The sequence below is a fragment of the Loxodonta africana genome, chromosome 6 (assembly GCF_030014295.1).
Source record: "Loxodonta africana isolate mLoxAfr1 chromosome 6, mLoxAfr1.hap2, whole genome shotgun sequence".
NCBI classification, from domain to species: Eukaryota; Metazoa; Chordata; class Mammalia; order Proboscidea; family Elephantidae; genus Loxodonta; species Loxodonta africana.
This window is the reverse complement of record NC_087347.1, coordinates 35028913-35054966: the sequence shown is the minus strand read 5'-3', so window position 1 is coordinate 35054966 and position 26054 is coordinate 35028913. Positions and strand designations below refer to the sequence as shown.

At 35.2% G+C, this 26054-nt stretch overlaps 1 protein-coding gene across 1 annotated transcript in view; it reads right to left on the bottom strand.

The window, feature by feature from the left end:
* The window catches only part of ERBB4 (erb-b2 receptor tyrosine kinase 4), a 1250799-nt gene that overhangs the window by 27013 nt on the left and 1197732 nt on the right, over positions 1 to 26054 (bottom strand). The window contains exons 21-25 of the mRNA XM_064286721.1: positions 20931 to 21086; positions 18482 to 18557; positions 15502 to 15648; positions 13315 to 13412; positions 11738 to 11908 (exon numbers count right to left, since the gene is read on the bottom strand). Coding sequence (XP_064142791.1) covers positions 11738 to 11908; positions 13315 to 13412; positions 15502 to 15648; positions 18482 to 18557; positions 20931 to 21086 — 648 coding nt within the window. The remainder of the gene's footprint in view (positions 1 to 11737; positions 11909 to 13314; positions 13413 to 15501; positions 15649 to 18481; positions 18558 to 20930; positions 21087 to 26054) is intronic.

Here is a 26054-nt window from a genome sequence, read left to right as displayed (position 1 = left end):
CTGATCTATCTATAATCAATCCCTTTTTGTTTTAGTTCATATTCCAAAAAGCTCCCAGAATTTTCTTACTTGAAGCCAAATCTGACCTTGTCACCTCTGCTTAAAAACATTGATTTGCTCAAATGACCTCTTATACAGTCTCTCAGTTTGCCCCCATTGTAATACTTTTCTCCTTGCATTTTATTGCCTAGTTACTTACCTATAAATTTCCCGAGGGCAGAGCTGGATATGGCCCTAGTAAGCAGCCATGAGATCAGACACAGAGTAGACGCCTCGATAAATGTTTGATGAGTGAATGAACAGTTGAATGAATAGATGCTCTTTGCTACTTGCCTGAATTAATCTGTTATTTGACAGAGGTAAGTGAAAATTCTAAGTCCAAATTAGTGTATAAGCAGCCACTAGTAAGAATATTTAGATAGTCCCCTTAAGATCAAAATTAACATTTATGAGGAAACTGATAAACAGAAGTTCAAAAAGTCAAAATTCTTTACTGATGCACTCATCTTCAAAGCACTGAGTACTGACCTTATAGCAAAGATAAAACAGCAAAGAAATGTCAGAGGCAGAGTGAGAGGCAATGCATCACTGTGGTTGAGTGCAGCCTCTCCTTAGAGAGACAAAAGCCAGGCCGCCTGGTTCTGCCGTGTAATAGCTGTGCCTCAGTTTCCTTATACAAAAATTGGGGATAATAATAGTAAATACTTCATGGGGTTTTCATGAAATTAAATAAGCTAATTAATATTAGACACTTAATATGGTACCTGACATATAATAAGTAATAATCCACCCAGCCCAGTGCTGTCAAGTAATAATAATAAAAAAAAAATTAATAGGTATCATTTATTATTACTTAAGGGTCCCTGGTGGCTCAGTGGTTAAGCATTAGGCTGCTAACTGAAAGGGTGGCAGTTCGAACCCACCAGCTGCTCCACAGGAGAAAGATGTAGCAGTTTGCTTCTGTAAAGATTACAACCCTGGAAACCTTATGGGGCATTTCTACTCTGTCCTATAGGGCCACTATGAGCCAGAATTGACTCAAAGGCAAAGGGTAATGGGTATTGTTACTCTTTGAGTCATCTCATACTCATATAAATATATGTAATTATTAGAAGTAAAAGAATGAGTTTAGACATTTCAATCTAGGAATATTCATTCAATAGCCTGGTGTTTCTCACACATGACAACCGTACCGGACTTTAACTAAAAAGAGACTGCATTGGGGTCCAAAGGAGTCCAGGTTAAGTACATCTCAACATCTCCAACATGGAGAAAATTTAAAAAACATTTTTTTTTTTTCTCTCAGGGAGGGGAAAAAATTGAGTATGGATATTACTAAACAATGTCTGTGATTATTGTTGGGAAAAGGAAAACAAATGGTCTGTGAATTAAACTTCCGATTTCTTCCCGTCTGTGATTTACAGTACCACTTTCATCATAATGTAGATCATTTTGCAGCAAGAGACAGTATTTGGAACTTTTCCCATGGTGGTTGACCCAGCTATCAACTTGGCTTTTGCTCAAGTGTAAGGAGAAGCTGGTCCACAGCCATTAATTTACAGTACCTGAGTGAAAACTACAGAGCACGAATTAGCCTCTCTTTAGAACACTCCAGTATGTCGAACTCTACAGGGAAAGGGGAACTTTTCATTTGGGCAGGTGAGCACGGAAAGGGGCTGGAACACAAGTTGCTCGTGATTAGGGTACGCTCAATTGCAGAAAGTGCACAAAAGAAAGCTGATGAGCAAGCCCACCCCCCGCTATCCCATCATCTTCCCCACTCCGCTTCATGGAGTAATCAAAGGATATTCTGAACCTCTCAAAATGCCATCAATCCTTATTGAGAATGAAAAAGAACATCTCTCTCTCCCTCAAGCCTTTTCAAGAGCAATGATCATAGCAGGCTGGCCTGAACAGGGACTTCTAGTAGACAAAGATGGATTTGTCAAAAAAAAAAAAAAAGAAAGTAAGTAAGTAAATAAATAAAATAACCTCCATAAAACCTGAATAGAAAGTTGATGATAATCTCCTCATCCTATTGTGGAAAGGGTAAAGAAACTTAACAATTGTGTTCTCTAGGTATGGTAGAGTAAAGAATAGGCTTCTTGATGAGATTTTTTCTTTCAATAATTTACAGCAGTGCTGAGAGTCTTTTGGTAATAATACCCAAAACTAACCACCTAAATGATTTAGAGAAAACATTCATTAAAATCCTAAATCTAAATTACATCTCCAGTTGCTCCTCCCTCCTCGTTTCCTTTTCTAGCTTTGATTTTTTTTCTTTAGAACTTTTTAACAAAGAAGGAAAAAGTCTCCTCTGAATGTTCAAAAAGGCATCTTATGTGAGCTGACAATTGCTCAAGTGTAAAATAATTTCATAATGATCACTGAAATGTTGTTTAATGCTAGACTCTCCCTAAATAAGCCGAGTGTCTATGGGACACGCTGTTTCGGTGTTGTAGGAGCGCGTTTGGCAGTGCCCAAGCGTAGTACTGATGGGAAGCTACGGACAACGAGAAGGACAAGGAGTTCTTTCAGTGGAATCATTTTTTCATAGCAAGGTCACTTGGTTTGCAGTCAGAGTTACCAAGCTCTTTTTTTTTAATCAAGTTACCAAGTCACTGAATAGATCTGAGATTTCACTTGCTGTATAATTTGGATTCTGGTGTGAAAACAAAATATCACAATTGTCAAAATGCTATGTAAACCTTAAAGCACTATTCAGCTATCCTTCACTTTTGCGAATCTTCCAAGAATTAAAGTGGCTCTCTGATTTTATAATTATTTTGCCTCTAGTAGACTTTTTTGGCACCTTGGCGGTTTAGTGATTAAGCATTGGGCTGCTAACCAAAAAGTCAGTAGTTCAAATTTACCAGCCACTCCTTGGAAACTATGAGGCAGTTCTACTCTGTCCTATAGGGTCACTATGAGTCAAAATAAACCTGACGGCAACAGGTATTATAGCAGACTTTGAGTATGTGCAAAGGTGAGGGTGATTTTCAAAATGTTACTTTGTAGGCTAAAATAAAAAAAGGTTTCATAAAGATTGTCCCAGATATTTAAAAAACAAATTAACTAGAAATCTGTACCAACTACCATTTAATAAGCTTCATTTGAGTAATTATTTGGTCTATTTTTTTTTATACTTAACCGTAACAAATTTTTTAATTATTGTTTATTAGAGATAATATATTTAATGTTTTGCCTTTTCTTTTACGGAATGAAGAGTGGGAGTTAAAAACATAAGCTGTTGGGTCTGACAGATCTGAGTTCAAGCCTTGCTTTGGTACCACATTAGCTGAGAACCTCAGCAAAAAAGATTTTGCGTCTCTACGTTCTGTTTTCTGTCCTTGTAAAATGGGAATAGTAATGTTTTCCACTTATCCTTGTAGAGATCAGGGTAATAAACACAGAAAGCTCAGAGCAGAGCCTAGCAGATAAATATGTGGTCAATAGATTGTAGCTACATTTATGTTGGTATTTGAAAAATTTTGTAACCGTTGTGAAACTTGTAAGGATCCTTTTATCTCCAAGCATGTAATTACCAGTCCCAACACAGACACTGTTTTCCCCACTTTTTTGCTTCCATATTGGCTCTATCAGTTCCATTCTAACCTCCTAAACCATTAACTCTTGATTACAGGGAGGCTCACAGAAGCGTAAACAGAGAAGGCAAAACAGCAGCAGGGTCTCTGGCTTCTCATTGCACTCCCAGCAGGGGCCTTTTAAACCAACTGACACTAAATCTCATTAGATTTAAAGTCAAAATCAAGATTTCCATGGCTGTGACCAGAAAAAAAAAAAAAGATGGAATAGCACATTAAATGTTAGACTTAGACATGAGATATCAGAATATAGCTTTCCATCCCTCCCTTAGAAGCAGAAAGACACTGAGTTTTGGCTTTATCTTTTCTAGGATCAGTTTACATTTATAAAATGAAAGGGTTTGCACTAGAAGGTCTTTAAGACACCTTCCAGCTCTGATACTTTCCCAATAAACACTTAAGCTTATAACACCTCATACTCCAAAAGGGCACCTCAGTGGTGCAAATTACCATACTTAGAAGCGATCTATATAGTTAGGGCCAAGGGCAAACACGTGGGTAATATTTTTTTCCAGCAAAAATCTAGTTGAAAGAATTATCTGAAGAATAACATATATGCTAAGGGAGAGAAAAGAAAAAGGCAAAGGAGAGGGAACAAGATTATGTGGTAGGCATGGTAAAGACTGTCTGGTGTATACGTGCAAATGGAGCATGGAACTTTATGTCAGGCACTAATTTACTTTATTTTCTGTATTTACTACCATCCTTTCCTCCTTCCCCAACTTTAAGGCTGGAAGTTCTAATTATCTGGTTGCCACTTCAGCCCAAGGGGGAAAAAAAATCTGATTCCCTGTGCTCTAGGAATTATTCCACCTTTATTATATGTGCAAGCATACATTTGTAGGCATTAGTACATAGTTTTACATACACAGAGGACTAAGCTTTTTCAAGATTGGAGGGAGAAGGAATGAGAATAATATATGAGAATGTGTTGAAAGAAATATAGTCATTTATATGGCAACAAAAAGGCAAATTCCCTAAAATAGTACATACATATATATGTATATATACCTACATACATATATATAGAGAAGAAATTATAATAAACTGAGAGAAGAAATTATAATAAACTATAACAAGAAGGTAATACTCAAAGTTGAAATCAGTTGGAAGTAATTTTTAACACGTGGAGATACAATTTGAGAAAAAAATATAAGAATTATGTCTTTTTTACTTAAGTTATTGAGGAAGAGTTTAATTTTGTTTGTTTTTAATTCCTAAAGGTTGGGTTAAATGAAGAATTCAGAGCTGGTACTAAAGAGGACGTATCATTATGTTTAACAAGATACTGCATCCTAAACTCCATGAACATCTTTCGGAAACCATGGAGAATTAAAGGACAATAACTATGGGAAAAGGGAGAAAAAAACATTACTTTGATAAAGGAATGCAAATCTAACAAAGAATAGTATAACTAAAATAATATGTCTAGATTTAAATAGATTCACTGGTAAAGAAAGTATTGCCCCAAAGAAGGTCACTCGATATTTTGCTGTATACAAATTAATCATTTGACAGGATGAGGAATACTCTCAAATTAGTGGGAAATCAGAGGTCAGAACCATTTTTGAATCCCTGTAATTTCCAAGAACTTGGAAGAATAACCAAATACCAAATGCAGTTTGATATTATATTCTTATATTTAAAAAGAAGACATGTTTTAGTTTATAAAGAAAATGTTCTACAGCCTACTTTGGTGAGTAGCGTCTAGGGTCTTAAAAGCTTGTGAGCAGCCATCTAAGATACTCCACTGGTCCCACCCCATCTGGAGCAAGGGAGAATGAAGAAAGCCAAAGACACAAGGGGAAGATTAGTCCAGAGAAGTAATGAGCCAAAACTACCACAGCCTCCACCAGACCATAACTGGGTGGTGTCCAGCTACCACCACTGACTGCCTTGGCAGGGATCACAATAGAGGGTTCAGAACAGAGCTAGAGAAAAATGTAGAATAAAATTCTAACTCACAAAAAAAAAAAAAAAAAAAAAACAGACTTACTGGTCTGACGGAGTCTGGAGAAACCCTGAGAGCATGGCCCCTGGACACCCTTACAGCTCAGTAATTATGTCACTCCTGAGGTTTACCTTTCAGCCAAAGATTAGACAGGCGCATAAAACAAAACGAGACTAAATGGGCACACCAGCCCAGAGATAAAGACGAGAAGGCAGCAGAGGACAGGAAATCTGGTAATGGGAAACCCAAGGTCAAGAAAGGGAGAGTGTTGACATGTAGTGGGGTTGGCAACCAATGTCACAAAACAATATGTATATTGTTTAATGAGAAACTAATTTGCTCTGTAAACCTTCATCTAAAGTACAATTAAAAAAAAGATATATTTTATAATGCAAGTTCTTTGTATATAAGCAAGTTCTTTGTTAAAATAAACCAACAACCACATCAACATTCCCAAACTAAACAAAAAGTACTACCATATTGCAATAGATAAATGATCTTTATTTCAAAAGAGTGCCACACTGAGACCGTGCTTGCAGTTCTGGGTAATTTTGAGTGTATGAAGTAGAGCATAGCAGAGAATAAATTGCAGTGACTGGACAACTGGAAGGACCAACGCATTTCCTGGGATAAATGTTCAAAAACCCTTCAGCTGTTAGTGACAATAGGATTATATATCTTATAAGGAAAAATCTAATAAACATATATCATTCAAGTGAATTCCACTGGTGAAAGTAAAGGAAAGGTGTACTCTAAATAGTTGAGGACAAGAAAAATGAAACAAATTGGTGTTACCAAATGATCCGGCACTCCAAAAATTCATATTGTCTTTCATTTAGTACAGAGTAAACACTATATTTAGAAATTGAGCACCAAAAATAATAAAAATAAAAATGGATGTTTTAAGAAAATGGCTGACAATGAAATTGGTTAATAAGAGTCTTGTTAGTTGCTGTGAAGCATTTCCGACTCATGGCGATCCCATGTGTGCAGAGCAAAATTGTTCCACAGAGTTTTCAAAGCTGTGATTTTTTGGAAGCAGATCACCAGCTGTGTCTTCCAAGGCACCTCTGGGACAGTTTAAACACCAGCCTTTCAATTAGTAGTCGAGTGCTTAACCATCTGTGGCATCCAGGGACATAAGTCAGTGATAAGTAAGTAGTAGTGATTAGGTGACTTGAACATCAGTGATTGAGGACAGAGGTACCAGTTTGGGAGACACTGCAGTAATTCCTAGGAAGTGGGAAAGGCCGGAAGTGGAGTCATGGCAGAAGAAACAGACATTAGGAATTTGAGAGCCGTTTGTAAGCATGTCTTGAAAGATTTGGTTTTGAATTGGGTGGTGAAATGAGAAGCAAGAGATTTCAAAACCATGTTTCAAGCCTTCATAACACTGATAAAAAAAAAATAAGAAAGTGGGAGAAGACCCATCCCACCCCCTCCAACAACATAAAAGCACTCTCAAACTTGTGCAATACAGAAATATTATAAAACCTAGGATTTAAAAAAGTAAATTTAGAAGCACATCTCCTTGCCTATGTTCAAAGCTTTGTTTGTTTGTTGTTGTTACTATTGTTTTTGCCTTCCCCCCTGACTTCTCAGATCTGCCCCCACCAAAACCTACTTCTGCTTCAAGCTAGACCCTGGTCCTCCATCAAGATGCAAGTAAAATGACTTTCTGTAACCTCTTAGCCTGATCTGGTTTCCTTTGTCTTTTTCCTACAATACCTAGTACTCCTCTCTCAGAACATTACCTCCTCAATTGGCATAAACCATTAACGCATTGGGTTTCTAACAAAAAGCTTGGAGCTTCCAGTTTACCTACTGGTGCCTCAGGACAGAGGCCTGGGGATTTACTTCTGAAAAATTAGTCATTGAAAACCCTATGGAGCACAGTTCTACGCTAATACACATGGGGTTGCCATGAGGTGGAGTCCACTTGATGGCACTGGGTTTTTAACTAGGATATAAACTCTTTGAGGGCAAAACCTCAATCTTCCTACTCTGTACCCTCGTTTTCCAGCACAGTGCCTAATCCATGACAAATTCAACGTATTAATTGATTTACTCTTCCATTTCAATAAATTGAACAATTTAAAATATTACTACTTAGATGGAGAACACTTTGAGACAAAGACATAGTGATATGGGGTGTTTTAATAAGAAGAGCCCCTTTTTCTGGCTTAATAGATAAAAGTAAATAAATAAATAATAATCCCAAGCATGATATAAAGGATATCGTGGAGGAAACCCTGACATATTTTGGATGAAATGTAAAGCCAATATCCTGAGACTACAATCATTTATCATCAAGCAGCAGTTGTTGGAATTGATATTGATCCTTGGTAAATTGCAACCAGAGTAACCTTGTTATTTCATCACAAAACTCTCCCACCATATCATTTAGTTATGAAATGCCTCCTTAACTTGTGTCCTTAGGTTTTCCTCTTTTATATTCAATCACATAAGAAAAAAAAGAGGTATGCAGAGAGGTAAGTTAAAATGCTCTTGCTCATTTTCCATTTGGATATTCTTTAGAAGAAAATACAATATAAATGCATAAAATATAACAATTATTTTGAAAAGTCGTTCTATGATGAGGTGGTTTTAAAAATAGAAGGAGCTTAAAGAGTATCTAGTTCAATCTTTTCATCACTAGAGTGAAGAAACTGTTTTAATTGAAGAATCTAAGTGATTCGACCAAGGCTAGAGTATCACAAGGGTCCACTGGTGGAGCAAATGGTTAAACAGTAGACTACTAACTGATAGGTGGCGGTTCAAATCCACCCAGAAGTGCCTTGGAAGATAGGTATGACAGTCTGCTTCTGAAAGGTCACGGCCTTGAAAACCCTATGGAACAGCTCAACTCTGTACATGTGGGGTCACCTTGAGTTGGAACTGACTCACAGCAACTAACAGTGAAAGTATCACAGGGAGGCCCTAGGAGGCACAAATGGTCAGCATGCTTGGCTGCTAACCAAAAGGTTGGAAGTTCAAGTCCATCCCCAGGTACCTTAGAAGACAGGCCTGTCAATCTACTTCTGAAAAATCAGCCATTGAAAACCATATGGAGAGCAGTTCTACTCTGGCACACATGGAGTCCCCATGAGTCAGGCCACTGGTAAAGTATCATAGAGTTGATTCCAGAATGTGAGGGTCCTGATTTCCAATTTAGTGTCTTTTACCCACTTTGCCATTAAGTGAATGAAAAGTGTTAGTTCTATAAGCAGCAAAAAATTTAACAGCAACCTTAACAGAGGAAGACTTTCCTCTCTGTCCCTTTCTTATCTTAGAAACATGGCCACCGTGGGGGGGGCTACTGAAGTCTGGACTCAACTGTAGCTCTGCCACTTATCATCTGCAAGTTTTGAATTTACCCACTGCTTTCAAGTCATGATTTATCAAAATACATATAGAATTTTAAATAAGCAAAAGCATGATGGAAAATATAACTCCTATAACTTATCTGCTATTAGAACACTTCTGCAGAAATAATTTGCTTGCCAGTTAATAGGTGCATCAATAGGTTTTTCATTAATAATGTGCAGAATACCTTATAAGAGATTGTGATTATGATGTATAATGTTGATGATGAAAAAAAGTAAAAATGAAATGTGGATTTTTTTTTTTCAGTTAATTGTCCAACAGCCATATAAATATCAGTGTGTTTGTTTCATGAATGAGAAAACTAAGTCATGGAAACATCAAAACATTACTTAAAATTTCTCAGCTAGTGAGAAGTAGAGTCTATATTTTAAATACTGAATTTTTTTTTTTTTATTTCTAAGTCCACCGTACATGTTCAAGAAACATTTGATTAAAATTCACTTCATGATTTGACCTTATAACATAATTTGGCCACAGAACTTAAAATTGAAGTAATATATTTTCTGACCATAAAATAATATAACTTATCCTTATAGGAAAGAAGGGGGGACAGTACTTGGCTGTCTTAGAAATTACCATAAATGTTACATAAAACCATTTTTTAAAAATGAAGACATTGTAGAGCTGTTGATAAGATGATTAATTCTTGAAAATAAAACAATATTTAAGCACCATTCTTTTACCAAGGGCTTAAAAAAGTAAAAGGAAATTTACAGATACCACTGTGTAAATAATAATGTCGAATAAGAAATGATGACTAAAGGCTAACTAAGGTTCTCCTGTGATTTCTACTTTGTCTCATTAATTTCGTTTAGTTAACTCAAACTTCTATTAAGAATTCCTTGTATTGAGGATAAATTACAATAAGCAGAGAGTTGGAATTTGAGAATTCTTAACGAAAGAAGATTCAAGCTTTTGGCATTTCAAGTTAAGGAAGTAAATCAATTTTCTTGAAACGTCATTGTTTTAATAAAAAGTAATGAATCTGTCACTTAAAATTACAAATACTTTAGGTATAATTTGGCCATTTTGCAAAGTTTTCAAAGGAAAAAAAAATGTGCCTCCATTACAGACCTAAAGATTTTCTGCCTTCGTGCAAACGAAAGGGTGATATTTAACGTCTATCAGTTGATTTAATTTTTAATCCTTTTAGTTATCTCTTCCTCACTGGGCATATAATATCATTTCATTTGTGCTGCAATGATATACTTCTCAAAGAAAAGAAATATTACTTAAGTCTTCATCCTTGTTTTTCTCTATAGATTTCTAGAAGATAATCTTAATGACTTCAGGCTATTTTTGCCCAAATTAACTTTCATAACCTAAATGGGTGCAGGTTCTCAAAAGGAATGAAGCAGGATGCAAGGCACATTTTATAGATTTATCTGTGGAATTTGCCAAACCTTTATCACAGACACTGAAGCTGTTGTCAAGAAAAACAATCATATTATGGAAGTAACGTATTCTAATAACCATAAAGCACCAACATAGTTTAGTAGAGAGGGACTGCTTATATTAGAATCCTGGTCTTCCACTAGCTAGCTGTCTGACCCAAGTTAAGTCACTCAACTTCTCTGTGCCTGAGTTTCCTCGTCTCTAAGACGGGATAATAATAGTAGAAACTCATAGAGCGGTTGTAAAGGTTAAATGAGTTAATATACATGTATTGACACAGAGTAAGGACTGAGTATTACTTTGCTATTGCTGTCAATCCAAAATAAGGCAAATAACTTCATTTTATAAAATGACCAGCAAGTTGAAAGTTTTCTGTTGCCTACGGTCAAGAGAAATGGGATGTTGTTTAGATATGAAAATGTTCTTAGATATAGGGAAGAGACTAAGACAAACAAATCAGTTTCTAGAAAATTTTAAGCATTGTATTGAATCTTATCAACAGAAGAAATTGATTATAGACATAAATTTACTGCTTGTCCACATTCCATGACAAACAGTGAACCCTTGATCAAAGCATTTACCACACTGTCCTCTGATTCCATATCCGTCTGACTCTTTCATTAGCTTGAGAAGTTCTTGAAGGCAAGAGTTATGTCAAAAGTCTTTGAGTTTCAGGTTTCTAACAATGCCTCACTGGAAGAGGTACTCAACACATGTTGAATGAATGATGAGTGGATTTTAAAAAATAAATAAGTACATGGATTTGACAGCTTTCATAGAAATATATAATGGTATTCACATAGAGTGGGTGTAATATTTAAAATGAAATGTAAATACTTTTCTGAAGTGTCTTTGAAACTTAAACCTGCAATTTAGGAATGATTCAGCAGTCTGACTAATGATTGTTTAGTTCAAAGAATCACACAGTTTTCAGTGTTAGTACTTTATCTTGACAGAAAATATTTAATGTTTCTTAAGTGAAAGAGAGTTGTACTAGTATTACTTCTTGACAAATAAGTCATATCATCTTGTTAAAAAGAGAAGCAGAAAGCAGTAAGAAATTTTCATTTATTTATATACACATAAAACTTTAATAGTTTGTTGGTTTTAGGCTTTTAAAAATTAAGATTTGTTTAACTTACTTCAGATGAGGAAAACATTTCTCCTTTTGAAATCTTGTAGATAGTTCAGAGTACATACGGTATTGCCCATACTTACCTTCCATAATTAACTACATATGGCAAGCTTGGCACATCTTTGGTAGGTATGGTACACTTTTAATTTAGGAATCACATTGCTTTGAGTTACATAATTATTTTGTAATTTTAGTGCTTCCATTTTATTTATATGATTTCACTTTTCAGAAATAATATGGTACTTATATGTAACTATTTCTTACCCTATTTGAGTCAATTCTTGCTCTGGAAGTGTAGATGGGAGGTGGGATGTTGAAAGCCTGAGGGACCAGGTACTCCTCAGCGTCCATCATATCTTCTAGATCCTCTTCGTCTAACAGATTCTGAAAGAACTTGCTGTCATTTGGACTGGGAAGCTTCATACGATCATCACCCTAAAGGCCGCCCAACAAACAAACAAATGAAAGTGAATGCAATGTTATGAATATTCCTTTCATCTTAAATATGTGGCCCTTGGAGCATATCTATAAATATAAAAATAAATATTTGAAAAATTAATGTACTCTTTAAAAAATAATTCTTTAGCACAACACCCAGTCATAAAGAAGACTAATCTCATAGGTTAGATGTCACAAGATAAGATAAATAAACTAAATAAAAGAAAAATGTGATAAGTGCCAACGGAGACAAAGAAATCAGAATGCTGTGGATGTTTTGAAAGAAGAAAAATACTTTTGGGATCTGAGGTAGGCTTCATCCCCAAGATGGCATTTTAGTTGTAACTTGAGGGCAATCAATTTATCAATCTCTAATTTATTGTATTTACATTTTATTCATTTGGTTTGGTAGTATAGAGTTGCCAGGTCACACAGACTTCATAATTTGTTCTATTGCATAATGGCTACATTGTCAAAGTGGTGACTTTCAAAAGCACAGCAGAAGTGGCAAAAGAATAATGGGGGAAGAAGAGACACCAGAACTCTTGTTCTGCTCTTTTTCACCATACTTATTTCTTAAATTTACATTTTTTTTCCAAAGTTACATAATTTTTTGGTTAACTATTTCAGTGTATGGAATTTGGGAAAAAACACCTGGAAACCATTAAGATTATCTTCTAAGACCTGGCTTTTATTTTCACGTTCGCCTATTGATTAAAAAAAAAAAAAAAAAAAAAGTTACCTGGTTTTATTGAGGAAACACAATTCAATGTAATCTAAGGTCCATTTGTTTATGGTGTATGTGAAAAAATCATATAGAAAAATATTATAATTGTTAAGGTATCCAATCCTGTTTTTCTAATGTTTAATGTAAAAGGTTCTTTTGGTCTGTTATTTGACTCATATATACATCATTTCATTTCCATCTGAGTTATTGCTTAGATATTGTATAGCTCTCCCAAAAAACCAAAACATAATTAAAAATATATTTCTAGGAAATTAAATATTAATGTATCAAAACTGTTAATTTACTGTCTTCAGGTATGGGCAAAAACAAAACAAAAATCCCTCTTTGATTCTGGAAAGGGAAGATGATAATAATGAACACAACTTACAGGTATTGTTAGTAAAGAGCAGAGTATTAGAAGGCTTGTGTGATGATAAAGGCCCTTTTATATATGTGGTAATCACTGTTATATGGTCGTTCAATAAGTAGGGTCACTTGAAAACCAAGGGAAGATGCTTAGACTGACATCAAGTAAAACATTTACATACTAGTCTGCTCAATTAATCACATTTAAGTTAGCGGTGATTTTCACAGTGCCAAAGTCTAGATGGTTCTCATATTTTATAGTGAGTTTGTCATTGGATTATTTTAAAAAATGTAAGTCAAATCCACTAACCTGAATAACTAGGTATCTTTGAGGGTCTCGAGCCATCCTGGAAAATTCAGCAGCCAGTTCCTTGAATTTGGGTCTACTGTCAGCATCAATCATCCAACCTAGAAATTCACACAGAAGAGTCACTATATCCATAATTACAAAAAAGAATTGAGATTTAAACTTTATGAAAACATAGGCTAAATGGTAAAAAAAAAAAAAAAAAAAAAAAGATCGATTATTTTAACAATGATGACCTGAAAAACAAAGTGAACAAAACAATCATCCAATAGGTGAGATTCTATCTCAATCTGTTTTCAATATATACACAAATACAATCAACTATAAAATAACAGAAACTTTTATTGATTTGATCTAAAATTTATTTTTCTTAATAAATAGAATCCAGGCTAAGCATGGGACATCAGTGAATCTCAGATCTTCTTTTTTTCTTTGGTGTGGGGAGAATCCTTAAAAAAAAAAAAAACTTTTCTTGAATGGTTATAGAAAATATGATTGGAATATAATTTATCATTTTATACGGGGAGTGATATGGGGGAAAATATTTGTTTACAATGCTATTGGGCAAATAGAAAGCAACTTTCTCACGATATTTTTTCCTGGTGGAAAAAAAGCTAAGGCAAAGGGATTGGTAATGTTTGTTCTGCAACAACCATTAGCTTATCTCAGTACTAGCTTTCCCAGCACAAAAATACTACCAGCAATTTTCAAGGAATGTGTTATTACTTAGCAAGGAGTCTAGATAAAGTGAGTCTTGTCTGCCCAGGCTCCCTTTAGCTGATCTGATGGCAAGAACAAAAGCACCAAGCTTTTCTTGGTTTTGTTGCCAATGACTCGGTTCACCAAAAAGCAGGGTAAAACCCTATTAGACAAAATATTTTGCTAGTTTCTTATCATTTCATCAGAATTTATAAATGAAGCTTTATCTCCTATTCTAGTAACAGATTACATTATATGATACATGAATTTTTTTTAACCTTCTTCCATAGATGTCTACCAAATGTTTGATCTTATAAGCTTGTCTCTCTGTTTTCTGGGAGGTCAATTTCCATTCACAATCTGGGAAGTGCTCAGGTGTCATTTTTGAATCATAATGTCATCCTTTTTCCTCTCCCAACAAAGCTCAAAGGTTCTATCCTCTGCTCTGCTCTAGATTGTGTACCCATCTTTTTTTTTTTTTTTTTTTAATTGCTCCTCAAGATGCTGATAAGAAAATGGGTGTTTCTGGAACTACTGGAACCAAAAAAAGTTAACCTCCCAGGGAGTTATCAGTTTCTCTCTAACTAAATGTTGAGTGAATAGAACTATGCTCAGGGAAAAGGGCATGCTGACCTGAACTAGAAAACACATTTTTTATTTCTTCCCTCACTGTCAGAATGTATCACACATGTCACGAATACAAATCTGAATAGACCTGGGTCCAAAGTCTCTTATTAATAAGATGCTTATTCACCTTCACCAGTTTGTTTCTCTGCTAACTCTGTTTAGATCAAAAGGAGAAAAACCCAGATCATACAAGAGAGATTGCTGCATGTTAATCTCACTTAAGTCAGACACTCCACAGACTTCCCTAATTCTATGTAAATTAAAGCCTAGGCTTTGAAAGCACATTTATAATACATAAGTGTCTGGAGAATAGAAAGGGGAAAGAAAATAAGAGAGTTAGGTGTAAACAAATGATGAAATTAAAAACAAAAAAGTAAACATTCATAATCTTTTCGTTCTCTTAGTTTCATTTCTTTCATACCCTGCCCAATCCCACTGCTTTCCTCCTGACTAAAACTGGTAAACAGATTTCCATTTAATCCATTTCTTAAATTATCAATTTCAAACTTCCTTTCATTATGTTTAGATCATTTTTTTAGTCTGATATTATCCTATAAAAGATTACTAATACTACTGTGACATCTCTTTATGACAGAAAATTTGACTGTCTTAGAAATTATAAGAATCGAAATGAATGAGAAGGGTAAGAGTCATATAAATTTGACATCATAACCCAGAAACATGATATTATTTCATATTAATAATAACCACAGCAAACAGGTGTTTACCTGCTCTTTGCATAATTATTTATGTACTGTTATCAGTATTTTTTAAATCAGAGAAACATTATGCAGGTAGATTAGTCTGCGCTATTATCTCACTAAGAATAACGGTGGTGATGATAAAATTATGTTGCCATCTTACATTTAACCATGACCATGTAGACGTCAATGGTGCAGATGGGAGGCTGAGGCAAACGTTCTCCTTTCTCTAATAAATCAGGGATTTCGCGAGTTGGAATTCCATCATAGGGTTTTCCTCCAAAGGTCATCAGTTCCCATATAGTGACTCCTAAATTGGAGATCAAATTCTTATGTAAGCATATTAACAATATACTTTGAACAAACCAGCAATATGCCAATGGCAAAATTATGCTCTTTAAAAGTCAATCAGGTTTCTGTATATATTATGAAAAGCCCAATTCTAAAGTCTTTGTGGGAAATGCAATTTTCTTATTATTGTCTTGGAAATTTTAATGGGTAGCAGCAGTCAAGAAATTAAAATGATATATTGCATTGGCAAGTCTTCTGCAAATGAACTCTTTAAAGTGTTAAAAAGCAAAGATGTCACTTTGAGGACTGAGGTACACCTGACCCAATCCATGGTATTTTCAATCACTTCATATGCATGCAAAAGCTGGACAATGAATTAGGGAGACCGAAGAAGAATTGATGCCTTTGAATTACAGTGTTGGTGAAGAATATTGAATATACTACGGACTGCCAGAAGAAGGAACAAATCTGTTTTAGAAGAAGGACAGCCAGAATGCTCCTTAGAAGGAAGGATGGTGAGACTTCAACTCATGTACTTGGGACATGTTATTAGATCAGTCCCTAGAAAAGGACATCATTCTTGGTAAAGTAGAGGATCAGTGAAAAAGGAAGATCCTCAACGAGATGGACTTACACAGTGGCTATAACAATGGGCTTAAACGTAGCAATGATTGTGAGGATGGCCAGGATAGGCCAGTGTTATTGTTATGTTGTATGGGGTCGCTTTTAGCCAGAACTGATTAGAAGGCACCTACCAACAACAACAGAGACAATTTAGAGTGGAGAAGAAAATACAGAAGCTGTTCCCTAATGCAAGTTACTTTTCACAATTTAAGGTATACATGTGTATTCAGTACCAAATAAAGATGACTGCAAGTAAGATCTGATACTGACAAATTTTGAGATTAGCTAAATCATATTTACTATTAAAAGCTATAAAGGCTAAGTGGAGGTTCTAAGATGATTGCCTTATGTTATGGTAAGGCATTGTGGCTCTTTTAAACTAACAGAAAGAGAAAACAAAATAAAACAAAACAATAAAACCAACCAAACCAGCTAGAATTTCATTCAGACTCATGGGGACCTTAGGTGTGTCAGAGTAGAACTGTACTCCTATAGGATTTTCAATGACTGATATTTTGGAAGTAGATTGCCAGGCCTCTCAAGTGGAATAAAACAGATTCATTTCCTTAGCACCTACGCGAGTAAGGAATGATCCATATGTAAGATATAATACATGTGAAGTTGGGATAATGAAATTGAAGGGAATCTAGAACAATTTATTCCTTAGATAATAAAATGACTTTCTGGAATCACTAGATCACTGAATTTGCCTGCCAAAGCAAATACCTTATTGTTAGCATGCAAATAGCCAAATTTGATAATCATAATGCTCTTGATTTTAACAATATATATACACTATCTATATTTTCTTAATGACCTAATAGTTACATAAATAAAAAGTTTTTTTTTTTTTTAAAGGATAAATGTTTATAAATTCAGAAATAGCTAGATGGGCAAGATAGTATTACAAAGTGAATTTTGATTGATGCATGTACAGAGGTATCTTTTAATACATTGTTGTTGTTAGGTAATCTACAAAAGACAAAGGAAAAATACATGTGGCAGATTTGTTCTTCTACCTACTCCTTACAATGGTTACAACTGAGCTTTGTCAAGCATTCCTCATCTACTTGTCTAAATCTCAAACACAACATTTTCTACTTCTAAGGTGAAAGGAATATGTGAGGCCTTCGTGCAAGTTTTAACACTTCAAAAAAAAAATTTTTTTTTTTTTATGATGTACCTATAAAAAAAAAAAAGTACCTATACAGGAAAAAAAAAAAAAAATTACTGCATTGTCTTAAATAAAATTTAAAAAAGGATAAATTGTTCTTTTCCAGAAGAGTCGTGTAAGTTCTTTAGTGATCATGGTGCTTACATCTTTTTTCTAAAAATTAAAGAAGTTAAGGCAAAGTTTGAATTCAAGCTGAAAAGAGTAAGTTATATCATGCCTTTAAACTCCATTGCTACCCTTTTTATTTAAATGGGCAATGGGTATTGTGCCCTTTATTTGTGAGTTAGAAATGTTAGCATTATATGGTATAATTAAAGGTAGAAAAAGTGTTGACTCATTCTTTCCAGCACCTGGATTTAAGTAATAAATAGCAGACAGATGCTAAATAGCTCACCTCGACAATTGAGGTTAACACAACTAAATTAATGCTCTAATTACCACAATCACTCTTTTCTAGTTCATACTAATCATGAACATTTCGGTTTACTCCCAAAATGGTCTGCAAATTAAAATCAAAGTAGCAATAAGGAATCTTCTCCCTTACCTCTCCCTTCGCTTTCATTGGCCTCACCCTACAGATTTTAGTATTTGTTCTGTTATGACAAAATCACTTATTTTCTGACTGTAGAAGAGAAATTCTCATAAGCCAAAAAATGTTTTTTTGTTTTTTAACATCTATTGTATTCAGAGTAATATTTTCAGACTTGTTGATTAAAGCCATGAGATCCTGTGCTTCTGTTCCCAAACTAAAAATGACTTTTTTTTTTTTTTGGTCAACATTATCAACCAGGTAGCTATCAAACCAGAGTGTACAGCAGACAACAAGTCTGCAAGTATATTAAAAAAAATAGGATATTACAATTCAGAGAACCAGGAAATAAAAAAGACAGGTAACAGTGCTATTTAAAAGTTTTGTTTTGTTTTTTAAAAGAAGAGCAGAGTTAATTCAAGGAATGAGACTTAAAAGTAGGTATCTCTAGCGCAACAAAATAATTCAGCTTAAGATATTTTACATGAACCTAAAAGCTTTATTTCACAAGGAAGATTTATTTACCATAGCTCCAAACATCACTTTGATGGGTGAATTTCCTATAGTGTATACATTCCAGAGCCATCCATTTAATTGGCATCTATAGAGAAATAAAAAATGAAAGTTTTATAATTACATAAAAAGTCATTTCTATAGTTATTTCCTAAATGTAAGTCTCTGGACTTGCATCTAGTGTATGTCTATATGTACACGCATATAATAACTATATATATTTTTATAGAAGTAAATGAATTAAAGTTTATACAAACTATATATTTATATAAACTATAATAAATATATATGGTTTGTTTTTATTTAAGAAACAAATGAATTAAAGTTTATAAAATTCATTAAATCAATTAACCTAAAGATGTACTTTATTAAAAAAAAAAAAACTTTATAAAGAGTGAAAATTAAAATAAGGACCACTTTTTGTAGTTCTTGATTAATGTTCAGTAACTAATTTATTAGCCACTATTATGGCTGAAAATATCAAATCTAAATATCTAGCAGATAAAAAAAAATGCCACTAAAATTTGATCTTTTTTTTCTCAAGAAAATTAGATTCTTTGCATTTTTCATTTTACCCTCTCACCTTCAAGACAAGCTTTAGGCCACTGGCACAATGGATTTCTTCTATACTCACACCCTTTCTTCTTTCTCATATAATTTGATCATTAAAATGTCTAAAATCATGAATTTCAAAGTTTAACTTTGCTTTGCTTCCCAGCTACAAATGACTTACTTCCTTCATCTTGGTTAGCCAGTATCGAAAACGTGTACTCTTTTCAAAATAGAAGCTATTTTTATAAAAGAATGTGGGAGGATCAGCAAAACTCCATCACTAATAAGGGAAAAACAATTCATCCCACATACCCTGCTGATGATGGGTCAGCAGAAGGAGTTTCAACTACGAGGGGCAGCGTTATATAGCTAGGAACATAATTAGATTCTATGGAATAGAGATAAACACTTCTACTTTGCAGTTGAAAGCCTTAAACTAAATAGGCCTTTGAAATCATGAGGTTGGCTGTTAACCAAGGTGACACCAAGGTAACTCTATGACAGGAACATTGTATTCAGTGAAAGGGAACAGAAGACACATTGAATGTAATTTCCCTATGGGCAAGGAGTTAGCCGATTACAGACATTGTGTTAAAGAGGTAAGTTTAAACCACAGGTGGCTTGATAAAGACTGAACGGTTACTAGGCATTTAAAGCTATAATGAATCTTGCTTTAGACAAATCCTACAGCTGTACGTACTCCAGAGAAGTGAAGTCATGTGATTTATAGACTTCTACTTCTGTACACTCTTGTGGTGAATTTCTAAGCTGTAGTATCAGATCCCTGCAGTTGGTTAGTACACAGACAAAATAGACTAATAAAATCAGGGATAAGCCAGATAATACTATAAAACTGAAGTTTTAAAAATCAATTTAGGGTCCTTTTGCCTTTTGAGAAGATATGAATATAGATATTCACGTGAGAGTCTAGGATAAAAATCAATGTCAAGTATTTGGAAGCCTGTTGGTACAAAATATTTAGAATATATATTGGGAAAGCCCACAAATAATAAAGCACATAAAAAACATATTTATTCAACATGTGAATAATTTTTTTGTTCGTGTAAGCTTGTAAGTTACCATAGGTTAAGATTTCATTTGCTTATTTCATTTGGCCCAACTTGACAAGTCAAGGCAGAAGAATGGCCACATTAGGGCTACCCTAGTTGGGTTGCCACTAGGCAAGCTAAGCAGTTGGTTAAGAAGGAGACACAAAGGCAGCAACTAAGGCATGGACTCAGACCATATGGATGGTGAGAGAGTCAGGAACACAGTTGTTAAACAGGGGCTGAGGCGGGGGAGTCAAAAAAGGTAGAAGAGGCTGTGGCACTGTTCAGGTCCCTGGAGATATAGCAAGTTATATCTTAGTGGAGAGAATCAGACAATAAATCGAATAAATAGGTAAGTCATATACTATGACAGAAGCTGGAAAAAAAAAAAAAAAGGCAGTTGCGTCTGATACAGGGGGCTGAAAGTTTAAATAGGGTGATAAAGCTTCTAATGAGTTACAGCATTTGGTAGCAGCCAAATTTCTTCCTAGTCTATGAGAAAGAACTTGTGTCTCTCTGTAAGAGTCAGTCCTATGTTCTTAGGACCAATGGGACATTTTCTATGGTCTCAAATTAAAGTTCCAGGATCCACCCACTTCCCAACACTGGTCCTAACATGAGAACCAGTGGGTCCAGTCACACATTGCCTTATTTTAGCTGTTTTCAAGAAATTAAAAGTGATCTCATACATGCCATATTTGTTGACCTTGGCCAGAGAAAAAGCAAATGGTAGGAACGGGATTTTAAAATCTGCTAAATCTCAAGCTTACTGTGCTTCTTCATATAAAATATAAGAAGATAAAAGGATATAAAAGTATATTTTCTTTTTCAAGCAATATTGCTCTCAAAAAGATACTCACCTTCCCTCCATCAGCATTATACTCTTTTTCATCTCCTTCCAAGAGTCTGGCTAGGCCAAAATCTGTAATTTTCACATGATTTGGAGATTTTACTAAGACATTACGGGCTGCCAAATCCCGATGAACAAGCCGTCTTTCTTCCAGGTACATCATTCCCTGAAAAACACCAAGTTCCACAGCAATGATCAGTATATGCCTAGGTTTTTCCATTTTCTAAAAAAGAGTCTTAGAATTCAGTTGAAAGTGCTTAATTTCTCTAAGTGAAGCAAGAATGACGTAAATTCTTCAAAATTAGAGAAAAAGGAAAACCACAAATAGCTTTTGGATTTTTTTTTCCTACTACCAAAACCACTGCCATGGAGTCGATTCTGACCCATAGCAAGCCTAGGGTAATTAAAAATAAAATTTATTGCTGATTGCCAACAAGAGATACAGTTGGTACTCTCACTAGTGCTTTTTGTCTCTCAATCTTACATATATTATCCACACAAATTCATCAAAATATTAATGCATAGTAGTAATAATTAGTATATGAGTTGTACTTCAGCAGTAGGCAAACTAAGAGTGATTAAGTACTAGCCTTAACTAAAGGCTTATATGCAACCAAGGAAATGAATTCTAAGGCCTTCATTAGATTAGAGTAAACATATTTTAATTGTAGAATTAGGAGGAATTCTTATTTGAGAATTTCAGTGGTAAAAAAAAGTTGTCATTCAAAAACAAATCAGAATTAGTAATAAAAGGATTGAAGCATACTCTGATGCCAATTGCAAATCAACGCTGTTGGCCGTTAACATTACAACTGCAGGACTTTGAAGGATTAGCAGTTTCTGACATCAAAACAAAAGCTGTGGAAAACAGACACATAAATCACACAGGTCAAAAAATTATGAACCATATACCTGGTGTAGTGTAAAAGAGAAGATTGCTTCAAGCAGCATCAGGATCCAAACTCTATATAAATACCCATTAAACACAAGCAAGGGAAATACTGCCTGATATGGTCCAATCAGTCAGCAGTTGGGTGACACCATATGTATTAGTGTTTTCTGAAATTAACCCAGAACTGGGATTTATAGAGTTTTTGTCCTCTTTCCTAAACAGTGCTTTCTTTTTGATGATGTCAAATTGGGAAATTCTTAGAATAGACTGAATTTGAAAACATATAATCCTTATATGACTTAAAGGATCAATAAAATTCATTGCCTTGGAGATATTTTCATGCTTCTCAAACTAATTTTGTCCCTTTTGGAAAGATCAACAAAATCTCTCATCATTCTCTTTCTTGCCACCATTATAGCAGAATATGGAAAGTGTGTTGGTAACAGGTCAACGCATTATAGAACACATGTTCTGTGCTGGACATTATGTTAGACACTGGGGAGACAATAAAAGAGACAAGGTTTGTATATTAAATGGGGACAGAAGCTAGTTAATAAAGGAGGCACATATGAAATAAAAACTCACATGAGACTGGTCTGAGGCACGTATAAGGTATTTAAGGAGAACAGTATTTGGGGTCCTTTTGTATAATATTCTAGTGAGTATACAGGGGAGGAGACCTCCAGAGAGTTACTGAGGTCTAAGTAAGGTTTGAAGAAGGCCTAAGTAACCTTCGAAGAAGGTTAAATGTTGGACTGCTAACCAAAAGGTTGACGGTTTGAATCCATCCAGCGGCTCCATAAAAGAAAGGCCGAGTAGTCTGCTACCATAAAGATTACAATCTAGAAAACCCTATAGGGCAGTTCTACTCTGTCACATGGGGTCACTATGAGTCAGAAATCGACTTGACGGCACCTAACAACAACAAAGTGAGGTCTGAATGATGTCCGCCAGGTGAACAGGGTGAGTGCAAAATTGTAGGCCAAGAGAAAAAACATAGAGACATCAATAACATGGTGTACTTGGGCAAACATGCAGTTCCCTATTTCTGAAGCATAATGCATGGGAGAGGGGAGAGGGGGGAGTGGTGAGTGGTGAGGCTAAAGATGTAAGAAGAGGCCAGATCCAAGAAGGATCCCTTATATGTCACAGTAGAGAACTGGATTTTGCATTTTACACAGCATACGATGTGGTGATATAGAAGTTGTTTTTAAAAGGGGAGTGACAAGATCATCTTTGGACTTTTGGAAATATCACACTGGTGTCAGTATAAAGGGACTGGATGCAAATGTAGCTGAAGGCAGGAGCCATTGCCACAATACAGAAGATACGTGATGAGAGTATAAAATAAAGGTTGCAAATTAGCAGTCCATGAACTACAGGCATTTTTTAGAATTTTTCCTGTGACCCTTACATGGGGCACCCATCAATCATTCTCTTTAGCTGAGTGTTGTCTACATCCCATTGACCCCCATGTGGTCTCCAGTTTTCCAGAATATCACACACTGTCCTACTTCCTAGGAGTTCTGCTTTTATCATTTATGGTACTCATCCAGCTTCAACTTGTATGAGTGCCTGACTCTTCAACTAAACTAAGCAAGACAGAATACTAGGGAGAAGACAATTTCAAGATACTGTATATATAAAATAATCATCCTTGGTAATTGACTGAATGATGAAGAAAGAGTAAATTGAGAATGACTTCCAGCTTTTTGACCTCTATAATTTAGGTGGATAATGACTTCTTTAATTAAATATCATCCTATTGGAATTATAACCTATACTCTTTTAAATATGCACAGCAATGGTAATATGTACTTCACTAACAGGGAACCAACTCACAGTCACCAAGAAACTTAGACTCTAATAATACAATTTTACAATACAAGCAAGACCTCAAAAAACCCAAAAGTTCTTTGATATAGTGTACACAAAGCCTCGGCAAGTGATAGGCTATCATGAACTTTACTACAATTTGTCCAGAAAAGAAAGTTGTTTTTTTTTTTTTTTAAATAATGTGAACTCAATTCAGGAAACCAGGTGACAATATCTATACACTTTTGTCCGCAGACTAGTGGTTAATGCTACGGTTGCTAACCAAAAGGTTGGCAGTTCAAATCCACCAGGCGCTCCTTGGAAACGCTATGGGGCAGTTCTACTCTGTCCTACAGGGCTGCTGTGAGTCAGAATCGACTTGACGGCACGGGGTTAATCATTAAAAGAGATAAAATAGGAGCATCTATATCATTATTAAGCCATCGAAATAAATGTGTATAATTGTTGTGTTACTGTGAAACATCATTATGCGGATGCACACTTGCAACTTATTCATTGTGATGGTGCCCTTACTCTTACTTTCACACCCTGAATTAGAGTTGAACTGTCTGGATTGCTCACAATGGGTTTCTCCACATCACAGTCATTAAGATAAGACAGAATTTTCTCATGAAAGATCTCATTAGAGTCACACCCTGCTAGATTCCTTCAAAATAAAACCACTCCAAACCAGAGGATGATGCAATTAAAGAGGCAGACCGTTATTAGAAATAACAGTGACAAAAATAAGCCAGATGAAGACCCTGGAAGTCTTAAGATGAGTAAGGGAGACCCAGTCTTATGATAGAGTGATGCTAAATTGTTGGAAAGAAACCACTTACTCTGACCTGTAGCAACTCCCATGGTCCCTGACATGCCAGCTCAGGTAAAGCACATTATGGGAATAATGACAATGAAACAACCACATTTATTGAGTACGTAGAACATGCCAGACATTAACCTAAGTGCTTCTATGTTGGTGGGTTAACTTAATCCTTGGAACAAACCTATGAGATGCAGACTGTTTTATCCCAATTCAAACATAAGATAATTGAAGTTAAGAGAGGTCAGTTACTTGCTCCAGGTTTTTTTAGGTTATCTAGCTAATGAGGGGGAGAACTGGAATTTGATCCCTTGCTGTGGAACTCCTTCTGCACATTCAAGTCTACTGACTCTCTTGAGGGTCATGCTAGCATGTGTAAATTAACATATACAGTGAGATCTTACATAGCTTTAAAAGATCTTAGATTTTTTTTTGCAGAAAAAAATCAGACATTTCTGTGAATTTTAGGGAATAATGCAGGTGACTGACCTATTTTTAAATTCATATTTGAAATTTCTGCTAAACTATAAAACCCTTTGTAATTTAACAAAAACTGAATTGTGTGAATTGGAAGCTCCATTCTTGTTTGTACCACAGGCATATGCAGGATGGGGGAGAGGATACGAGTGTAGATTCCGGAGTCAATGTCCTGATCTGAGCCCTGGCTCTGCCAGGGTCCAGCTGCGTGACTCTGGGTGGGTTATTTAACTTCTCTGCCACTAACTTCCCTTATCTTTAAAGTGGGCACAATAGTAGGTATCCCACAACCACCCAACAACCCATAATAGCAGGTATCTCAACAACCCATAATAGCGGGTTGTTGTAAGGATTAGATATATTAATCTACATAAAACACTGAAATAGTAAATCGTATGTAGTAAGTGTACAACAGGCAAACTCTTATTATTCCTCCACCAATATATGTCAACAATCCTAGTGTACACACAAACTGCTTATCCTCATTAACTTGAAAAAATCTCCCTCGCTCTACTAACATATCACAGTGGTGCTCAATAAATATTTGCAAACGGGGATGTTCCATAACCTATCCATCATGATTAATGTGCATATACAAACTTCAAAAACATTACTGTTCAAAATATTTTAATGATGATTCATCTGATAATGCTGTCATGTGAAAAGAAAAATTCAGGCAAAATATTTCAAGATTAGATACCCTCCACAAATATATCACAAATTCAGGACTTTGGTAGAAATAAAGGTCACATACTCAAACGAATGTGTGTGAAGATTACTGATTACCTTACCTTGCAGAGATCACTTTAGATCCTAGGAAACATCTTCAGTATCTCCAATGCCCAGAGACTATAACCTATCACTCATTTTCTGACAGAAAAAGTATCACACAATAAAATGCACTATCACATGGTCTCTCTCTTTCCCCTCTTTCTCTCTTCCCCCTCTTCCTTCTCTCTCTCTCTCATTTTCCAAATACATAGGAGTGAATAAAGATCAGTCTAAAAGTCTTCAATTTTGTGGAATGTTTTTTGCAGGTTAATAAAATAGTATCGCTGTCCCAGAGTATCAGCCATTTGCCGTTCAGCACTGATGGGAGTTTTTGGTTACATGTGTTTTAGGGGCAT